Here is a 21,852-nt window from a genome sequence, read left to right as displayed (position 1 = left end):
TCTCAGCCTTAAATACACTCAATGACCTGGCCTCCACAGTGTTCTGTGGCAATGAATTCCATAGATTCACCACTCTCTGACTAAAGAAGTTTCTCCTCATCTCTGTTCTAAACGGTCTTCCCTTTACTCTGAGGATGTGCCCTTGGATCCTAGTCCCTCCTACTAATGGAAACATCTTCCCCACGTCCACTCTATCCAGGCCTTTCAATATTCTGTAAGTTTCAATCAGATCCCCCCTCATCCTTCTAAACTCCGAGTATAAACCCAGAGTCCTCAAATGTTCCTCATATGTTAAGCCTTTCATTCCTGGGATCATTCTCATGAACCTCCTCTGGACCCTCTCCAGGGCCAACACATCCTTCCTGAGATACGGGGCCCAAAATTGCTCACAATATTCTAAATGTGGTCTGACCAGAGCCTCAGCAGCACATCCCTGCTTTTATATGCTAATCCTCTCAAAATAAATGCCAACATTGCATTTGCCTTCCTAGCTACTGACTCAACCTGAAAATTAACCTTAAGAGAATCCTGGACTAGGATTCCCAAGTCCCTTTGCACTCCAGATTCCTGAATTCTCTCCCTATTTAGAAAATAGTCCATGCCTCTATTCTTCCTACCAAAGTGCATGACCTCACTCTTCCCCACATTGTATTCCATCTGCCACTTCCTAGCGCATTCACCTAACCTGTCCAAATCCTCCTGCAGCTTCCCCGCCTCCTCAATACTACCTGTCCCTCCACCTATCTTTGTATCATCTGCAAACTTAGCCAGGATGCCCTCAGTTCCTTCATCTAGATCATTAATGTATAAAATGAAAAGTTGTGGTCCCAACACTGACCCCTGCGGTACTCCACCGGCCGCCATCCATGGTGAAGAGGAGGCGGTAAGGGCCAGGAAACTAGAACTTGTTGATGTGATGTAGGCCATCAAAGGGATTGTAAATGTAGGGGAGAAGAGATTGGATAAGGGGAAAGAGAACAGAGTCAAGATAGGAAGAAATGAGTTCCGTGGGGCAGTAACAGGCTGACACGATGGGTCTACCAGGACAGTCCTGTTTGTGGATTTTGGGAAGGAGATAGAAGCAGGCTGTGTAGGGTTGGAAGACTGAGGTTGGAAGCTATAGAGGGAAGATTTCCAGAGGAGATGAGGCCAGTGACAGTCCTGAAAACAATGGCTTGATGTTCGGTGGTAGGGTCATGATTCAGGGGAGGTAGGAAGAAGTGTCTGAGAGTTGGTGCTCAGCCTCTAAAAGGTAGAGTTCAGCACGCCAAACAACAACAGCACCACCCTTGTCGACAGGTTTAATAACAAAGTTAGGGTTGGACTTGAGAGAACAGAGAGCAGCAAGTTCAGAAGGAGACAGGTTGGAGTGGGTGAGAGGAGCAGAGAATTTGATATGGCCGATGTCAAGCCAACAGTTCCGATGAAAAGATCATGAGCAGGTAAGAGGCCAGAGACAGGGATCCAGGTGGAGGGAGAATACTGAAGGTGGGTGAAAGGATCCGTTAAACTGGGGGAGGACTCCTGCCCAAAGAAATGAACATTGGGACGAAGGTGAAGGAAAAAGAGTTCATCATCGTGCCGAACCCAAAATTCATTGAGGTGAGGGCGTAAGAGGATGAAACTGCGTCCTTTGCTGAGCACTGAACGTTCCACATCAGAGAGGGGAAGGTCAGAGGGTATAGTGAATACACAACAAGGGCTGGGATTAAAAGAAGGGCTGGATTCAGAGGGATGAGAAGGGGTGGAGGGTCCTGGATGGGCATTGGTATCAATAAGTTGTTGGAACTTGCGCTCCTTAACACTTGAAAGGAAGAGAAAAAGTTTCTTGTTGAGATGTTGGATGAGATAAAGAATAAAATGAAACTGGGGACAAGTTTTGAGATAGGGTGAGTTGGTGCTACTGGAGAGAGGTTGAGTGTATACATGTGTCAGCACATGGCACTGAGTGTGGATCGCAGGATGCGGCAAGGATAATACCTGGTCTGGAATTGGGATTAGAGATTGCAGGGATAAATACAGACAGAATTAAATACCCAGCAGCTACCATGCTTCCTGGGGACTTTTGGAAAGCAAACAGCCTAGGCTGAAGATGAAGCTGTGAACATAAGTGCGTTGTAGTTTTGACTTAAATTTGGACAAGAGCAGGCCAGACTGAGCAGAGGTGGCAGGTTACCTTTGTAAGGCATTAGTGAACTGGTTAGCTTTCTTGGACAATCCAGCAGCTTTTTTCCCTTAACTTCCCAGATTTACTGAATTCGGTTCTGTGGAATTGAACTTAGGACCTCTGGGTTGCTGGTCTAGCACTGTGACTACTTATCATATCTGCAGTGTTGAGCCCATGCTCTGTTCATGGGGTAGATTTGGTGGCTGAATGCAGTTTATTTTCTCTCACCCTCTTGCATCCTCCTATAACGATCAATCTTGCTTTTCCAGGCCCTCGCATATTTTACTGAATAGTGGCATTCCATATGAGGTGGCAGAGAATGCACTTCGCTTGAGTGTGGGGCGTACAACATCGAAAAAGGATGTAGATGCCATTATAGAAGACCTGAAGCAAGCGGTTAATGAAATTGAAGAGTGTGCTGCTCAGGTTTTGCAGTAGCACAGCGCCAGGAACTGATTACTGCCAGCAGAAATCCAGAGCTACAAGATGGGAGCAATAAGGCCTTTCTCACCAAAGGATAGAGGCCTGAGTTTCCAATAGGTTGGGCAAGTTTTTTTTTCTAAAGTGGCCAGTTAAACCAATGCAAAAGATCAATGAGTTACAAGCACAAATTATGTCCAATGTAAATGAAATTTCCAGTAATTTGTACTGGTTTAAAAAGCATTGGGCTAGAAGACTGCTGTGTCCGCAAAACTGGTCATGCCTCCAGATCGAACTAATCACCATTACAGGTTTATTTGTGGAGGCATTTGAAATATTTAATTTTAGGTGCAAGGACATTAAAAACGTATCTTTTTAATTTGCTAACAGACTGACTACTATGCACCCATATAACTGTTAAATGATCATCCTTGTAGTTTCTTTGATTTTAATTAATTGAAAATAACAGATTACTCACAGGTGCTGGACTAGATACTGATTATAAACAAGTATTTGTCATCTGGACAGACTTTTTTAAAAAACTTTTTGAATTGAATGTGACAATAGCCTCAGTCAAGAGGCATCTCTCCTTATTTGTCCATTGCCCCACCCCCACCTCCATTACTCTCCAGTTCTTTTTAATCACAGACCCTCAGTCCAGTAATTCTGATGTGAGAGGTAAAAAGCAATAGTTTTAATATAAGTGGCTTAGCAGGTATCCAGTGTTCTATAGCATCTGAACCCTTCAATTAGATTCCAGCCAATAACTTATTCCTGGCTATTCATGATTACACACACATAATAAAGTACTGCTTGGTTTGTAAGTGATGGACAGTTGTGTTGCTACAGTACAAATTATTTATAGCAACCTACCCTCCTCGAGCCAAAGTGTCCCAGTGCAATCAACCTTTGAAATAAAATTATTTTTTAAACACAATCTTTCCTATGATTTTCCAACTAAGATCATTGCATTAATGAATACTGTCCTCTTCCTTGAGAGTGTTGATTAAATTCTTTGTTAAATGGATACAGGCCAGATGGTAAAGTACAAAACAAATCGCAGATCTATTCCTTCAGAGTAACTTTATTCACAGGACGCAATATCACAGATCTCTGCCTTCTAACAACCCACCCAGTATCCCAGCTAACTCTCTCTTTATATGTGCTCCCATATCTTAATCAAATAATATGCCCATCAGTTGTGTATTTTTTTTTAACATTCGACTACATTTTTGTTGTATTTGTGTCTTGGACACCTTTCATATTCATATGTATTCCCCTTTGACTCAAACATGCCAACCTAGAACACTCTTAAAAACCAACAAATAGCTTTAAAGAAACAGATACAACTCTAGTAAAGCTACAAGTTATCTAACGGGCCAACAGTTCAATACCAACCATGAACAAAAACCTCTGGCCAAGGCTGCTACTTTAAAGTAAGTTAAATTCTGTTCTATTGCATGATTTTCACCTTGGTAACAGGAATTACAATTCACAATGTAGATCCTTGCTAAGGGAATTGGAGGCTATTTTCTCTGGATACCTTGGGCACTCTGAAGAGCCTCCGAAGTGGTCAAAATGGAGTCAAGCTGAAATGCCCATTTGCAAGCACCTCAAGCCAAGCTGTACCAGTACAGCTACAACACTGATATCTACACAACAAAGTGGAAAATTGCACCAGTATGCCGAGACCACATAAAGCAGGACAAAACCAATTCAGCAGATTTGTGGCATCACTAAGACCACCTACTTTCATATCCATAACATTGCATGACTTTGCCCCTGTCTCAGACCATCTGTTGCTGAAACCCTCATCCTTGTATTTGTTACCTCTAGACTTGACTACTCCAACACACACCTGGTTGGTCTCCCACATTTATCACACCACCACGCCCCCACCGCCTTGACCCTGTAAAGTTGAGCTCATCCAAAACTCTGTCACCCATGTCTTAACGCACAGCAAACCCCATTCACCTATTAGCCCTGTGCTCACTGACTTGCATGGACTCCCATTTAAGCAAGGTCTTGATTTTAAAATTCTCATCCTTGTTTTCAAATGTCTCCATAGACTTGACCTGCCCTATCTCTGTGATCTCCTACATCCCTACGAGACACCTGCACTCCTTTAGTTCTGTTCTCTTAAGCATCCCAATTTGCTCCACTATTGGTGACAGCATCTTCAGGTGCCTGGGCCCTCAGCTTTGGAATTCTCTCCCGACATCTCTCACCTCTACCTCATTTTCCCACTTTAAGACACTCGTTAAGACCTACCTCTTTGACCAAGCTGCTGGTCATCTGACCTATTATCTGCTTATGTGGCTTGATGTCATATTTTATTTTAAAATGGCCCTGTGAAACACCTTGGGGTGTTTGGCGAGGAGGGTGTTGCATGCGCAGTCTCATGCAATCGTATATTAAGGTGGCTCACGGACTCCCAGGCTTTATACGAAGAAATGTTGATTTTAGCACAGTGATAATGTCACTGGAAGAGTGACCCAGAGACCATGGCTAATGTGGAAGCATGAGTTCAAATCCCACCACGGCAGCTGGTGGAATTAAAATTCAATTAATAAAACATGGTATTGAAAGCTAGTCTCAGTAATGGTAACCATGAAACTATCAGTGATTGCCACAAAACCCATCTGGTTCACTAATATTCTTTGGCTGGCAGAAGAGAGGGCCCAGGCCCTTGGGGATGTGCTGGCTGGCATAGGAGCAGGCTTGATGAAGTTGCAACAACTTGCATGTCATGCGTCTATTGATGTCCAACTCGCGACCAAAGCCATCCACAGCCTTAAAATTAGGGTGCTGGGTCATGACTGCATTCAAGGTGTCTAGGTGGCTCAGGCGCATGGTGGACTCTTGTCTGAACTGACCCCTGTTCGGATGGAATTTCACATTGTCCCGAAACTGCCTTCAGGAACCTCGGCCCCACAATTTGAGCCATCTCATGGAAATTCCCTCCAAGCCTTTCCAATCTGCACGGAGGGGTTCCCAGGCCAGAAGCTGCTGCAGACCCTTCATCTCCTCGCCCTCATTAACCGTTCAGACATGCCATGGTACTCCTTCCTGCCATCTAGAGGAAATGGGGGCCCCCGGTGGAGAACTCTTATGTAGGAGTCCTCCCCTTTACCATCGGGGATTTGGTGTGGAGGGTGTTGCATGCGCGCAATTGTAGATTAAAATGGGTCAGGGACTCCCAGGCCGCTTGTAGTTTCTGTGGCCTTGAGGAGTCTGTGTTCTATGTTTATATAGGTCGCCGGTGTGCAGTTCCTGTCTGATAATTGGAAGGGGCTGCAACCTTGTTTAGAAATCTCAAATATTGGAGGATGGATGGGGAAACAAGAGAGCAATTTATGGCTCCAATTTTATAATAATTTGATTGTGTAACTGATGACATGTCATTAGAGTTGCCAACTCTCCAGGTGAACTGGAGTCTCCAGGAATTAAAGATCAATCTCCAGGACAAAACTCTGTGCAACCCTGGAAAAAAATCATCAGGACATCAAAAAAGGATTGGGTTTTTTTTGGTCATTTTCTTTGTACACTTCTCTTTACCAGATATAAAAATATTAAAAATCAGGCGGGTTGGGGGGAGGGTGGGGGGGGGGGGGGGGGGTGGTGCAGTGGGGGAGGGTGGCGTGGGGAGAGACGGGGGATTCGGGGGAGGCTGTTTGATAGTCAAACATCATCCAATTGGGTAATGAGTCTTTTTGTTTTCCAACTGCTGTAGGAAGGCAGTACATCACAAGGATGGATGTGTTGGTTGACTATTGGCTAGAACATGGGGGCAAGTCACATGATGACCTCCAGGTATACATTTAATCACAGTTGGCAACCCTATCATTAATGTAGTGTTTGTGAAGTTTTACATACCAATTTAAAAATTCAAGAAAGAACAGCACTGAAATTAGTGTTTATTAAGTAAATACCCAAATATGATCTATTTAATTTCACTCTGTAATATATTGAATTGACACAATGCATAACAGTTATAATTAATACATTGAGGGCCTCCATCTTCACAATACCTCGATGTATCGGAGTATCCAAAAAGCAGGTTCTCCTGCTGTTTCAGTCAAATACCCACAGTGACTTCACTGGCCTGTCTGGATGGGTCAGGATTTGGATGCACTTCCCTTCCTTAAATTGTGTCACTGTAATAATCCATGATCCACAGCCCAGAGCCACCCCCTCTTCCTCTGACACCCAAACCTATTAGGGGACTATGCTAAATCTGAAGTAAAGGCAAAAGTGATTAATATCTTCAGTGTGCTTAAGTTTCCTAGGCCAAAAAGAGAATCAAGGTTAACGGTTGATGTTTGTAGTCTTCAAACAATATACCAGCCTCTCAAAACATTAATGTATCAAATTGGAACAGATTGAATTTAATGGTTCTCTTCACCATTAGTTCAACACCTCCTTTGGGATTCCATATGGTGATAGATACTGGGGACTAAATTAAGTGGCTAGCTTTTTGGGTTGTGTTTGGTAATTGCTAGGGTTTGGTACAGTTGGAAGTATGTTTTGTTTTATTATAACAAAGGCTAAAATAATGCAATGCTTGTTATTCAATCCAGCATTCGCTCAGTGCTTGCTTTTCTTGCAGTGCTTAAGGGCATCTTTCAAAGCTCCAAGCACAAGATCCGCGTTGGCTTTTGTGCAGTTGATGCCCATTAATCCAATCCGCAAAACCTAAAGACCAGGAAATAGATCTATTTAGTCATGGATAGTTTAGAAATATTAGCGTAAATCCATCAAACTCACATTTCAAGTGGATATACAAGGGTTGCACTTTGAGGGAGTATACCCTTTATCAAAGAGAGCTATAGCTCTATCTTCAACCTGCTGTTGGACATCCTGAAGAGTTGTATATGGGACATCTTTGGGAATTAAAGGTTAATAATTTAATTTTCTTGTATTTTGGAGCAATAGTCTTCCCAATATAAACAGAATGGCTTTGAAGTATTTTTACAAGAAGGCATAGCTTGTCTTCTGCTTTTAGAATATTCTGATTATTATGTACAAGAAATGAGTGTGAAAAAAAATAAGTGACAATAATGACATCAACCATAGGTGATTGAAGTATAACTTTGGTGGCTCCTTTACTAGTGATGGCCTGCTGGACTGACCTCCATGTGAAGTCTGCAGTCATTTCTCCACAGCTACTCAGCCAAGATTAGGAATTTGCCATGTGAGAAATCCAAGGTGAAGAGAATGGTTTAAGCAGTATACTAGCAATAGATAATTCTTTTTAGTTTGGGCAGAATAAATGTAAGTAATGCAGGTGAGTGTTTGGAAACAAATATGAAAGGTTCACCAAAGGATTACATCCTTTTAAGACCGCTTTGTAGTACCATGCCCTAAGAAGGCATTGACAACCATGGACTTCCATTGGATTGGTCCAAGATTATGCTTGGCAAAGTATTGCAGTGGTTTGCCATTGCCTTCTGCAGTATGGCTGAGCAGGAAACTCTCCTGCTCTTACCATCTGCCATCAAGTGTAATGGAAGGATTTACAGGCTGATAATCAACCTGTCTGGTCACGTTATGAACATATCTTTCTTGGCCATGAAATCCTGGAGTGGGGACTTGAACCAGGAGCTACTGGCCCAGAAGTAGGGATGCTTCTACTGCACCACAAGATCTCCTTCTCCTTTCAAGGCGGACCATCAAAAACCATCTCTTTTCCTATGCTTCATGCCTCCAGGTAAAGAAGATCTGACTACTCTATTAATGCTTTTTCTTAATTTACAACGGGTAATGTTCTTCAGACGCATGTGTATACAATCAGCTCCCTGTTGCAGTGAAATTGCTCCTGCAAAATGTACAGGTAAAATAATCACAGTAACATTGTTACACACTATCATTCAATATGTAAGGTCCACCCCCAATCCCAGTCCTACCTTTCCAATAGTGGGACCCAGTCCCCCAGTGATTTCAATCTGATAGTTCTTCATGATAAAATCAGTGATGTCTTTCCATTCATAACCTTCTGGTACCGCAACTGTTGTAACTGTGGGGAGTCTTATGGCCTGAAGGGTGAAAGACAAACTTTTTAAATGTTTTTCCTCACTGGTTGTCCCACCCCATTTACGTCAATGCACTGTTTTCCTTCAGGACCGGACATTCAGGGCTACAGGTTCATCTACGCCACGTTGCAGGTGAGATTTAGTTCATCAGTTTTGTTTTTCACCTCCATTCCCATAAATGGTGCCATAATAATCTCAGCATTTTACCTTATATCAGTGACTTGGATGAAGACTTGAAGTTGCATATTCAAGTTTATAAATGACACAAGTTCGCTAACACAGTAATTTGTGTAGATGGGGGCAAGGAAGTTACAAAAGCACGTAGATTAAGTGAGTGGACAGATGGAATTCAGTGTGGACAAGTGTGAGGTCATTTGCTTTGGACTGAAGAAAGTCAAATTGGAATATTAATGATGAGAGACAAGAAACTGTGGAGAACAGAGGTATTTGGGCCTCAAGGTATACAAATCACTAGAAGTTAGGATACAGATACAAAAAGTAATCAAAAAGGTTATATCACTACAAATGGAATGGTTGAGGTGGATTGCCGGCTTGCGTATAAATAGAAGCCAGATAAGTACATGCAGAAGAAAGAAATAGAAAGATATGTTATTCTATCATAGTCATAATTAGCCATAGACCCCAAGGGGCTGTAGGTATTTCCCTCTGCTCACTGCAATTCTGTGTGCCACTGTCATTCCTCCTTCCAACCAGTTTTTAATGTTGTCCAACCCATCTAGTCCTTCTCTGTTCTTTCCTGATGTTTCAGTTTCTGTTGTCCCCAACACCAGACTGTCACCCTACCTTTCCCAATGATTGTACTTTCTCAAATTCCACTACTTCACTTAAGCTATAAAACCATTCAATGCTGGGACTTGGATTTTCCTGCAGACAAATTCATTGGTTCTTTGCTCTGACCAGCTGATTCTAAGAACCCTTTGTCAGAGCCACATTTCAGAAATTGTAATCCTCTTCTCATTAGTTTTATTGAGGGTCCAGCTCTTGCACTCGTATAGCACAATGCTCTACACCAGGGATTTTGCAAGTTTTTATCAGCTGCTCCCAATTCAAAGGTCTTACCAGAGTTTAAGTACTTCAAAGAACACTGTTTGTCCAGTGATACTCACACATCCCTTCTCTCTCTTGCTCAACCACTCCATCCCTCTCCCACCCCATTACCCCTTCCATTTCACTACTTCTTCCCTCTCCCACCCACCTGTTCCTTGCCTCTTCCACCTAACCACTGGACAACTGCATTATCTCTTGAGAATATTTACTCCATGACCATCCCCCTCAAATCACAACATTTTCATACTGAATCACCCAGGAATATTACCACGTACACCTCCTCTATAGTCCTACCGCTATAAATCCTACCGCTACTACTGAGAGTGGTAGAGGAATGCGAGACCTTGGCATGCATGTGCACAGGTCCCTGAAGGTGGCAGGGCAAGTGGATAAGCTGGTAAAGAAAGCATATGGAATGATTTCCTTTACTGGATGAGGTATAGAATACAAAAGCAAAGATGTAATGATGGAAATGTATGAAATGTTGGTTAGGCCACAGCTGGAATTTTGTGTACAGTTCTGGTCACCATGTTACAGGAAGGAAATAATTGCTCTGGAGAGAGTACAGAGGAGATTTATAAGAATGTTGCCAGGGCTTGAAAATTGCAACCATGAGGAAAGATTGGATAGACTGGGATTGTTTTCCTTGGAACTGCAGGGGTGACCTGAGGTGTGCAAGATTATGAGGGGCCTAGATAGAGTAAACAGTAAACTTTCCCCTCGTGGAGAGGTCAGTTACCAGGGGCACATATTTAATTTGATTGTTAGAAGGATTAGAGGGGACATGAGGAAATATTTCTTCACCCAGAGGGTAATGTATGTCTGGAATTCACTTCCTGGTTTGGTGGTGGAGGCAGAAACCCTCAACATATTTAAAAGGTACCTGGACCTTCACCTAAAGTGCTTTAACCTGCAAGGCTATGGATCAGGTGCTGGAAGGTGGGGTGAGAATGGACAGCTAGTTTTTTATTGTTTCATTTTTGGCAGGCACAGACACAATGGGCTGAATGGCTTCTTTCTGTACCGTCATTTTTCTATGGTTTTATGGTTCTACTGAGGGCAGTTGTGCTTGAATGCTCAGCCACTCAATTCCTGCAATGAATAATGTGTAAGGTTTTACTGTGGCCTGTCACCAGCACAGCTGTTTTCAGACTGCAGCGCTGTTCCTTACCTTGTCCTTTACAAAGAGTTTTAATCCCAAGTCCTCTAAGCCTTTGTGTAGGTACTCAGCATTCTCCTGGTGAAGCTTCCAGTTTTTCTCAAGACCCTGTATACAAATAGCACCAACACATTACAAAACACCAAGCTGTAAAAACAAGAATAATTCCCAACCACTTTTTAAAACACGAAACCATCTACAGGCAGGACATATGGTAAAGGGCAGGGCTCAGATAAACAGGCAGGATACCGTGTAATAGGCAGCAGTTGACAAGGAGGCAAACATGAAACAAGTGTGGCATACTGTTGGCAATTAAGCAGGGATCCTGTAGCTGTTGAAGTTTTAAAGGCATGACCATTGAATGAGAAGAGTATTGGTCATGACTGGGATGTCCCGGGAGTTCAACAAAGTGAAATTAGGGTCACGGATGAGGTATATAAAGGTTATCTGCTGCACTTGCCCTGTGTTCCAGAAGTTAAGGTTTCTCAAGAGAAATGGGGAGAAATTTGGAGACCATAAAATGAGCGATTATGGAGATTAGATATTGTCCTGCGGAAGAGGTGCAGTTACATAGGTGCAATCCTGAGATTGTGTGGGTGGAGGTGTTGAGGGATTTGGGTTGGTGACCACGGAGACAGCAGTCTGATACTACACAGAGATTGGTGTGCAGTCTGTTAAACAGTGTCGTGAGTAGGGGGTGCAGTGAGTTAGATACTGTCGTGAGGAGGGTGCAGTGAGTTAGATACTGTCGTGAGGAGGGTGCAGTGAGTTAGATACTGTCGTGAGGAGGGTGCAGTGAGTTAGATACTGTCGTGAGGAGGGTGCAGTGAGGTAGATACTGTCGTGAGGGTGTAGTGAGTTAGATACTGTCATGTGGAGGGCGTAGTGAGTTAAACATTGTTATGAGGAGGGTTCAGTGAGTTAGATACTGTCGTGAGGAGGGTGCAGTGAGTTAGATACTGTCGTGAGGAGGGTGCAGTGAATTAGATACCGTCGTAAGGAGGGTGCAGTGAGTTAGATACTGTCGTGAGGAGGGTGCAGTGAGTTAGATACTGTCATGAGGAGGGTGCAGTGAGTTAGATACTGTCGTGAGGAGGGTGCAGTGAGGTAGATACTGTCGTGAGGGTGTAGTGAGTTAGATACTGTCATGTGGAGGGCGTAGTGAGTTAAACATTGTTATGAGGAGGGTGCAGTGAGTTAGATACTGTCGTGAGGAGGGTGCAGTGAGTTAGATACTGTCGTGAGGAGGGTGCAGTGAATTAGATACTGTCGTGAGGAGGGTGCAGTGAGTTCGATACTGTCGTGAGGAGGGTGCAGTGAGTTAGATACTGTCGTGAGGAGGGTGCAGTGAGTTAGATACTGTCCTGAGGAGGGTGCAGTGAGTTAGATACTGTCGTGAGGAGGGTACAGTGAGTTATATACTGTCGTGCGGAGGGTGCAGTAGGTTAGATACTGTCATGAGGAGGGTGCAGTGAGTTAAATACTGTCGTGAGGAGGGTGCAGTGAGTTAGATACTGTCGTGAGGAGGGTGCAGTGAATTAGATACTGTCGTGAGGAGGGTGCAGTGAGTTCGATACTGTCGTGAGGAGGGTGCAGTGAGTTAGATACTGTCGTGAGGAGGGTGCAGTGAGTTAGATACTGTCCTGAGGAGGGTGCAGTGAGTTAGATACTGTCATGAGGAGGGTGCAGTGAGTTAGATACTGTCCTGAGGAGGGTTAAATGAGTTAGATACTGTCGTGAGGAGGGTGCATTTAGTTAGATACTGTCCTGAGAAGAGTGCAGTGAATTAGATACTGTCATGACGAGGGTGCAGTGAGTTAGATACTGTCATGACGAGGGTGCAGTGAGTTAGATACTGTTGTGAGGAGGGTGCAATGAGATACTGTTGTGATGAGGGTGCAGTGAGTTAGATACTGTCATGACGAGGGTGCAATGAGTTAGATATTGTTGTGAGGAGGGTGCAGTGAGTTAGATACTGTCGTGAGGAGGGTGCAGTGAATTAGATACTGTGATGACGAGGGTGCAGTGAGTTAGATACTATCGTGACGAGGGTGCAATGAGTTAGATATTGTCATGAGGAGGGTGCAGTGAGTCAGATACTGTCGTGAGGAGTGTGCAGTGAGTTAGATACTGTCGTGAGGAGGGTGCAGTGAGTTATACACTGTCGTACGGAGGGTGCAGTAGGTTAGATACTGTTGTGAGGAGGGTGCAGTGAGTTAGATATTGTCATGAGGAGGGTGCAGTGAGTTAGATACTGTCGTGAGGAGGGTACAGTGAGTTATATACTGTCGTGCGGAGGGTGCAGTAGGTTAGATACTGTCGTGAGGAGGGTGCAGTGAGTTAGATACTGTCGTGAGGAGGGTTCAGTGAGTTACATACAGTCGTGAGGAGGGTGCAGTGAGTCAGATACTGTCGTGAGGAGGGTGCAGTGAGTTAGATACTGTCGTGCGGAGGGTGCAGTGAGTTAGAGACTGTCGTGAGGAGAGTGCAGTGAGTTAGATACTGTCGTTAGGAGGGTGCAGTGAGTTAGATACTGTCGTGAGGAGGTTGCAGTGAGTTAGATATTGTCATGAGGAGGGTGCAGTGCGTCAGATACTGTCATGAGGAGGGTGCAGTGAGTTAGATATTGTCATGAGGAGGGTGCAGTGAGTTAGATACTGTCGTGAGGAGGGTACAGTGAGTTATATACTGTCGTGCGGAGGGTGCAGTAGGTTAGATACTGTCATGAGGAGGGTGCAGTGAGTTAAATACTGTCGTGAGGAGGGTTCAGTGAGTTAGATACTGTCGTGAGGAGGGTGCAGTGAGTTAGATGCTGTCGTGAGGAGGGTGCAGTGAGTTAGATACTGTCGTGAGGAGTGTGCAGTGAGTTAGATACTGTCGTGAGGATGGTGCAGTGAGTTAGATACTGTCGTGCAGAGGGTGCAGTGAGTTAGATACTGTCGTGAGGAGAGTGCAGTGAATTAGATACTGACATGACTAGGGTGCAGTGAGTTAGATACTGTCATGACGAGGGTGCAGTGAGTTAGATACTGTTGTGAGGAGGGTGCAATGAGATACTGTTGTGATGAGGGTGCAGTGAGTTAGATACTGTCATGACGAGGGTGCAATGAGTTAGATATTGTTGTGAGGAGGGTGCAGTGAGTTAGATATTGTCGTGAGGAGGGTGCAGTGAATTAGATACTGTCATGACGAGGGTGCAGTAAGTTAGATACTGTCGTGACGAGGGTGCAATGACTTAGATATTGTCATGAGGAGGGTGCAGTGAGTCAGATACTGTCGTGAGGAGTGTGCAGTGAGTTAGATACTGTCGTGAGGAGGGTTCAGTGAGTCAGATACTGTCGTGAGGAGAGTGCAGTGAGTTAGATACTGTCGTGAGGATGGTGCAGTGAGTTAGATACTGTCGTGAGGAGGGTTCAATGAGTTAGATACTGTCGTAAGGAGGGTGCAGTGAGTTAGATACTGTCGTGAGGAGGGTGCAGTGAGTTAGATACTGTTGTGAGGAGGGTGCAGTGAGTTAGATACTGTCGTGATGAGGGTTCAATGAGTTAGATACTTTCGTGAGGAGGGTGCAGTGAGTTAGATACTGTCGTGAGGAGGGTGCAGTGAGTTAGATACTGTCGTGAGGAGGGTGCAGTGAGTTAGATATTGTCATGAGGACGGTGCAGTGAGTTAGATACTGTCGTGAGGAGGGTACAGTGAGTTATATACTGTCGTGCGGAGGGTACAGTAGGTTAGATACTGTCATGAGGAGGATGCAGTGAGTTAGATACTGTCGTGAGGAGGGTGCAGTGAGTTAGATACTGTCGTGAGGAGGGTGCAGTGAGTTAGATACTGTCGTGAGGAGGGTGCAGTCAGTTAGATACTGTCGTGAGGAGGGTGCAGTGAGTTAGATACTGTCGTGAGGAGGGTGCAGTGAGTTAGATACTGTCATGAGGAGGGTGCAGTGAGTTATATACTGTTGTGAGGAGGGTGCAGTGAGTTAGATACTGTCGTGAGGAGGGTGCAGTAGGTTAGAAACTGTCGTGAGGAGGGTGCAGTGAGTTAGATACTGTCGTGCGGAGGGTGCAGTGAGTTAGATACTATCGTGACGAGGGTGCAATGAGTTAGATATTGTCATGAGGAGGGTGCAGTGAGTCAGATACTGTCGTGAGGAGTGTGCAGTGAGTTAGATACTGTCGTGAGGAGGGTGCAGTGAGTTATACACTGTCGTACGGAGGGTGCAGTAGGTTAGATACTGTTGTGAGGAGGGTGCAGTGAGTTAGATATTGTCATGAGGAGGGTGCAGTGAGTTATATACTGTTGTGCGGAGGGTGCAGTAGGTTAGATACTGTCATGAGGAGGATGCAGTGAGTTAGATACTGTCGTGAGGAGGGTTCAGTGAGTTACAGTCGTGAGGAGGGTGCAGTGAGTCAGATACTGTCGTGAGGAGGGTGCAGTGAGTTAGATACTGTCGTGCGGAGGGTGCAGTGAGTTAGAGACTGTCGTGAGGAGAGTGCAGTGAGTTAGATACTGTCGTGAGGAGGTTGCAGTGAGTTAGATATTGTCATGAGGAGGGTGCAGTGCGTCAGATACTGTCATGAGGAGGGTGCAGTGAGTTAGATATTGTCATGAGGAGGGTGCAGTGAGTTAGATACTGTCGTGAGGAGGGTGCAGTGAGTTATACACTGTCGTACGGAGGGTGCAGTAGGTTAGATACTGTTGTGAGGAGGGTGCAGTGAGTTAGATATTGTCATGAGGAGGGTGCAGTGAGTTAGATACTGTCGTGAGGAGGGTACAGTGAGTTATATACTGTCGTGCGGAGGGTGCAGTAGGTTAGATACTGTCGTGAGGCGGGTGCAGTGAGTTAGATACTGTCGTGAGGAGGGTTCAGTGAGTTACATACAGTCGTGAGGAGGGTGCAGAGAGGTAGATACTGTCGTGAGGGTGTAGTGAGTTAGATACTGTCATGTGGAGGGCGTAGTGAGTTAAACATTGTTATGAGGAGGGTGCAGTGAGTTAGATACTGTCGTGAGGAGGGTGCAGTGAGTTAGATACTGTCGTGAGGAGGGTGCAGTGAGTTAGATACTGTCGTGAGGAGGGTGCAGTGAGTTCGATACTGTCGTGAGGAGGGTGCAGTGAGTTAGATACTGTCGTGAGGAGGGTGCAGTGAGTTAGATACTGTCCTGAGGAGGGTGCAGTGAGTTAGATACTGTCATGAGGAGGGTGCAGTGAGTTAGATACTGTCCTGAGGAGGGTTAAATGAGTTAGATACTGTCGTGAGGAGGGTGCATTTAGTTAGATACTGTCCTGAGAAGAGTGCAGTGAATTAGATACTGTCATGACGAGGGTGCAGTGAGTTAGATACTGTCATGACGAGGGTGCAGTGAGTTAGATACTGTTGTGAGGAGGGTGCAATGAGATACTGTTGTGATGAGGGTGCAGTGAGTTAGATACTGTCATGACGAGGGTGCAATGAGTTAGATATTGTTGTGAGGAGGGTGCAGTGAGTTAGATACTGTCGTGAGAAGGGTGCAGTGAATTAGATACTGTGATGACGAGGGTGCAGTGAGTTAGATACTATCGTGACGAGGGTGCAATGAGTTAGATATTGTCATGAGGAGGGTGCAGTGAGTCAGATACTGTCGTGAGGAGTGTGCAGTGAGTTAGATACTGTCGTGAGGAGGGTGCAGTGAGTTATACACTGTCGTACGGAGGGTGCAATAGGTTAGATACTGTTGTGAGGAGGGTGCAGTGAGTTAGATATTGTCAAGAGGAGGGTGCAGTGAGTTAGATACTGTCGTGAGGAGGGTACAGTGAGTTATATACTGTCGTGCGGAGGGTGTAGTAGGTTAGATACTGTCGTGAGGAGGGTGCAGTGAGTTAGATACTGTCGTGAGGAGGGTTCAGTGAGTTACATACAGTCGTGAGGAGGGTGCAGTGAGTCAGATACTGTCGTGAGGAGGGTGCAGTGAGTTAGATACTGTCGTGCGGAGGGTGCAGTGAGTTAGAGACTGTCGTGAGGAGAGTGCAGTGAGTTAGATACTGTCGTTAGGAGGGTGCAGTGAGTTAGATACTGTCGTGAGGAGGTTGCAGTGAGTTAGATATTGTCATGAGGAGGGTGCAGTGCGTCAGATACTGTCATGAGGAGGGTGCAGTGAGTTAGATATTGTCATGAGGAGGGTGCAGTGAGTTAGATACTGTCGTGAGGAGGGTACAGTGAGTTATATACTGTCGTGCGGAGGGTGCAGTAGGTTAGATACTGTCATGAGGAGGGTGCAGTGAGTTAAATACTGTCGTGAGGAGGGTGCAGTGAGTTAGATACTGTCGTGAGGAGGGTGCAGTGAATTAGATACTGTCGTGAGGAGGGTGCAGTGAGTTAGATACTGTCGTGAGGAGGGTGCAGTGAGTTAGATACTGTCGTGAGGAGGGTGCAGTGAGTTAGATACTGTCCTGAGGAGGGTGCAGTGAGTTAGATACTGTCATGAGGAGGGTGCAGTGAGTTAGATACTGTCCTGAGGAGGGTTAAATGAGTTAGATACTGTCGTGAGGAGGGTGCATTTAGTTAGATACTGTCCTGAGAAGAGTGCAGTGAATTAGATACTGCCATGACGAGGGTGCAGTGAGTTAGATACTGTCATGACGAGGGTGCAGTGAGTTAGATACTGTTGTGAGGAGGGTGCAATGAGATACTGTTGTGATGAGGGTGCAGTGAGTTAGATACTGTCATGACGAGGGTGCAATGAGTTAGATATTGTTGTGAGGAGGGTGCAGTGAGTTAGATACTGTCGTGAGGAGGGTGCAGTGAATTAGATACTGTGATGACGAGGGTGCAGTGAGTTAGATACTATCGTGACGAGGGTGCAATGAGTTAGATATTGTCATGAGGAGGGTGCAGTGAGTCAGATACTGTCGTGAGGAGTGTGCAGTGAGTTAGATACTGTCGTGAGGAGGGTGCAGTGAGTTATACACTGTCGTACGGAGGGTGCAGTAGGTTAGATACTGTTGTGAGGAGGGTGCAGTGAGTTAGATATTGTCATGAGGAGGGTGCAGTGAGTTAGATACTGTCGTGAGGAGGGTACAGTGAGTTATATACTGTCGTGCGGAGGGTGCAGTAGGTTAGATACTGTCGTGAGGAGGGTGCAGTGAGTTAGATACTGTCGTGAGGAGGGTTCAGTGAGTTACATACAGTCGTGAGGTGGGTGCAGTGAGTTAGATACTGTCGTGCGGAGGGTGCAGTGAGTTAGAGACTGTCGTGAGGAGAGTGCAGTGAGTTAGATACTGTCGTGAGGAGGTTGCAGTGAGTTAGATATTGTCATGAGGAGGGTGCAGTGCGTCAGATACTGTCATGAGGAGGGTGCAGTGAGTTAGATATTGTCATGAGGAGGGTGCAGTGAGTTAGATACTGTCGTGAGGAGGGTGCAGTGAGTTATACACTGTCGTACGAAGGGTGCAGTAGGTTAGATACTGTTGTGAGGAGGGTGCAGTGAGTTAGATATTGTCATGAGGAGGGTGCAGTGAGTTAGATACTGTCGTGAGGAGGGTACAGTGAGTTATATACTGTCGTGCGGAGGGTGCAGTAGGTTAGATACTGTCGTGAGGCGGGTGCAGTGAGTTAGATACTGTCGTGAGGAGGGTTCAGTGAGTTACATACAGTCGTGAGGAGGGTGCAGTGAGGTAGATACTGTCGTGAGGGTGTAGTGAGTTAGATACTGTCATGTGGAGGGCGTAGTGAGTTAAACATTGTTATGAGGAGGGTGCAGTGAGTTAGATACTGTCGTGAGGAGGGTGCAGTGAGTTAGATACTGTCGTGAGGAGGGTGCAGTGAATTAGATACTGTCGTGAGGAGGGTGCAGTGAGTTCGATACTGTCGTGAGGAGGGTGCAGTGAGTTAGATACTGTCGTGAGGAGGGTGCAGTGAGTTAGATACTGTCGTGAGGAGGGTGCAGTGAGTTAGATACTGTCATGAGGAGGGTGCAGTGAGTTAGATACTGTCCTGAGGAGGGTTAAATGAGTTAGATACTGTCGTGAGGAGGGTGCATTTAGTTAGATACTGTCCTGAGAAGAGTGCAGTGAATTAGATACTGTCATGACGAGGGTGCAGTGAGTTAGATACTGTCATGACGAGGGTGCAATGAGTTAGATATTGTTGTGAGGAGGGTGCAGTGAGTTAGATACTGTCGTGAGAAGGGTGCAGTGAATTAGATACTGTGATGACGAGGGTGCAGTGAGTTAGATACTATCGTGACGAGGGTGCAATGAGTTAGATATTGTCATGAGGAGGGTGCAGTGAGTCAGATACTGTCGTGAGGAGTGTGCAGTGAGTTAGATACTGTCGTGAGGAGGGTGCAGTGAGTTATACACTGTCGTACGGAGGGTGCAGTAGGTTAGATACTGTTGTGAGGAGGGTGCAGTGAGTTAGATATTGTAAAGAGGAGGGTGTAGTAGGTTAGATACTGTCGTGAGGAGGGTTCAGTGAGTTACATACAGTCGTGAGGAGGGTGCAGTGAGTCAGATACTGTCGTGAGGAGGGTGCAGTGAGTTAGATACTGTCGTGCGGAGGGTGCAGTGAGTTAGAGACTGTCGTGAGCAGAGTGCAGTGAGTTAGATACTGTCGTTAGGAGGGTGCAGTGAGTTAGATACTGTCGTGAGGAGGTTGCAGTGAGTTAGATATTGTCATGAGGAGGGTGCAGTGCGTCAGATACTGTCATGAGGAGGGTGCAGTGAGTTAGATATTGTCATGAGGAGGGTGCAGTGAGTTAGATACTGTCGTGAGGAGGGTACAGTGAGTTATATACTGTCGTGCGGAGGGTGCAGTAGGTTAGATACTGTCATGAGGAGGGTGCAGTGAGTGAGATACTGTCATGAGGAGGGTGCAGTGAGTTAGATACTGTCATGACGAGGGTGCAGTGAGTTAGATACTGTTGTGAGGAGGGTGCAATGAGATACTGTTGTGATGAGGGTGCAGTGAGTTAGATACTGTCATGACGAGGGTGCAATGAGTTAGATATTGTTGTGAGGAGGGTGCAGTGAGTTAGATACTGTCGTGAGGAGGGTGCAGTGAATTAGATACTGTGATGACGAGGGTGCAGTGAGTTAGATACTATCGTGACGAGGGTGCAATGAGTTAGATATTGTCATGAGGAGGGTGCAGTGAGTCAGATACTGTCGTGAGGAGTGTGCAGTGAGTTAGATACTGTCGTGAGGAGGGTGCAGTGAGTTATACACTGTCGTACGGAGGGTGCAGTAGGTTAGATACTGTTGTGAGGAGGGTGCAGTGAGTTAGATATTGTCATGAGGAGGGTGCAGTGAGTTAGATACAGTCGTGAGGAGGGTGCAGTGAGTTAGATACTGTCGTGCGGAGGGTGCAGTGAGTTAGAGACTGTCGTGAGGAGGGTGCAGTGAATTAGATACTGTGATGACGAGGGTGCAGTGAGTTAGATACTATCGTGACGAGGGTGCAATGAGTTAGATATTGTCATGAGGAGGGTGCAGTGAGTCAGATACTGTCGTGAGGAGTGTGCAGTGAGTTAGATACTGTCGTGAGGAGGGTGCAGTGAGTTATACACTGTCGTACGGAGGGTGCAGTAGGTTAGATACTGTCGTGAGGAGGGTGCAGTGAGTTAGATATTGTCATGAGGAGGGTGCAGTGAGTTAGATACTGTCGTGAGGAGGGTACAGTGAGTTATATACTGTCGTGCGGAGGGTGCAGTAGGTTAGATACTGTCGTGAGGAGGGTGCAGTGAGTTAGATACTGTCGTGAGGAGGGTTCAGTGAGTTACATACAGTCGTGAGGAGGGTGCAGTGAGTCAGATACTGTCGTGAGGAGGGTGCAGTGAGTTAGATACTGTCGTGCGGAGGGTGCAGTGAGTTAGAGACTGTCGTGAGGAGAGTGCAGTGAGTTAGATACTGTCGTTAGGAGGGTGCAGTGAGTTAGATACTGTCGTGAGGAGGTTGCAGTGAGTTAGATATTGTCATGAGGAGGGTGCAGTGCGTCAGATACTGTCATGAGGAGGGTGCAGTGAGTTAGATATTGTCATGAGGAGGGTGCAGTGAGTTAGATACTGTCGTGAGGAGGGTACAGTGAGTTATATACTGTCGTGCGGAGGGTGCAGTAGGTTAGATACTGTCATGAGGAGGGTGCAGTGAGTTAAATACTGTCGTGAGGAGGGTTCAGTGAGTTAGATACTGTCGTGAGGAGGGTGCAGTGAGTTAGATGCTGTCGTGAGGAGGGTGCAGTGAGTTAGATACTGTCGTGAGGAGGGTGCAGTGAGTTAGATACTGTCGTGAGGATGGTGCAGTGAGTTAGATACTGTCGTGCAGAGGGTGCAGTGAGTTAGATACTGTCGTGAGGAGAGTGCAGTGAATTAGATACTGACATGACGAGGGTGCAGTGAGTTAGATACTGTCATGACGAGGGTGCAGTGAGTTAGATACTGTTGTGAGGAGGGTGCAATGAGATACTGTTGTGATGAGGGTGCAGTGAGTTAGATACTGTCATGACGAGGGTGCAATGAGTTAGATATTGTTGTGAGGAGGGTGCAGTGAGTTAGATATTGTCGTGAGGAGGGTGCAGTGAATTAGATACTGTCATGACGAGGGTGCAGTAAGTTAGATACTGTCGTGACGAGGGTGCAATGAGTTAGATATTGTCATGAGGAGGGTGCAGTGAGTCAGATACTGTCGTGAGGAGTGTGCAGTGAGTTAGATACTGTCGTGAGGAGGGTTCAGTAAGTCAGATACTGTCGTGAGGAGAGTGCAGTGAGTTAGATACTGTCGTGAGGATGGTGCAGTGAGTTAGATACTGTCGTGAGGAGGGTTCAATGAGTTAGATACTGTCGTAAGGAGGGTGCAGTGAGTTAGATACTGTCGTGAGGAGGGTGCAGTGAGTTAGATACTGTTGTGAGGAGGGTGCAGTGAGTTAGATACTGTCGTGATGAGGGTTCAATGAGTTAGATACTTTCGTGAGGAGGGTGCAGTGAGTTAGATACTGTCGTGAGGAGGGTGCAGTGAGTTAGATACTGTCGTGA

General features: G+C 45.7%; 2 protein-coding genes across 4 annotated transcripts in view; one reads left to right on the top strand and one right to left on the bottom strand.

Annotated features, from left to right (window-relative positions):
- scly (selenocysteine lyase) overlaps positions 1-3,524 on the top strand; it is a 39,870-nt gene extending 36,346 nt beyond the window's left edge. For all 3 annotated transcript variants that reach the window (XM_041182909.1, XM_041182908.1, XM_041182910.1), the window contains one exon: positions 2,437-3,524. In XM_041182909.1, the coding sequence (XP_041038843.1) occupies positions 2,437-2,605 (169 nt within the window). In that variant the 3' untranslated portion in view covers positions 2,606-3,524. The remainder of the gene's footprint in view (positions 1-2,436) is intronic.
- A 3,650-nt stretch (positions 3,525-7,174) lies between these two features.
- The window catches only part of LOC121287788 (serine--pyruvate aminotransferase, mitochondrial-like), a 96,595-nt gene continuing 81,917 nt past the window's right edge, over positions 7,175-21,852 (bottom strand). The window contains exons 12-14 of the mRNA XM_041205713.1: positions 10,859-10,954; positions 8,494-8,622; positions 7,175-7,282 (exon numbers count right to left, since the gene is read on the bottom strand). Of these exons, the coding sequence (XP_041061647.1) occupies positions 7,175-7,282; positions 8,494-8,622; positions 10,859-10,954 (333 nt within the window). The remainder of the gene's footprint in view (positions 7,283-8,493; positions 8,623-10,858; positions 10,955-21,852) is intronic.

This window comes from Carcharodon carcharias, chromosome 2 (genome assembly GCF_017639515.1).
Source record: "Carcharodon carcharias isolate sCarCar2 chromosome 2, sCarCar2.pri, whole genome shotgun sequence".
NCBI classification, from domain to species: domain Eukaryota; kingdom Metazoa; phylum Chordata; class Chondrichthyes; order Lamniformes; family Lamnidae; genus Carcharodon; species Carcharodon carcharias.
This window is presented reverse-complemented; position numbering and strand designations above follow the sequence as displayed.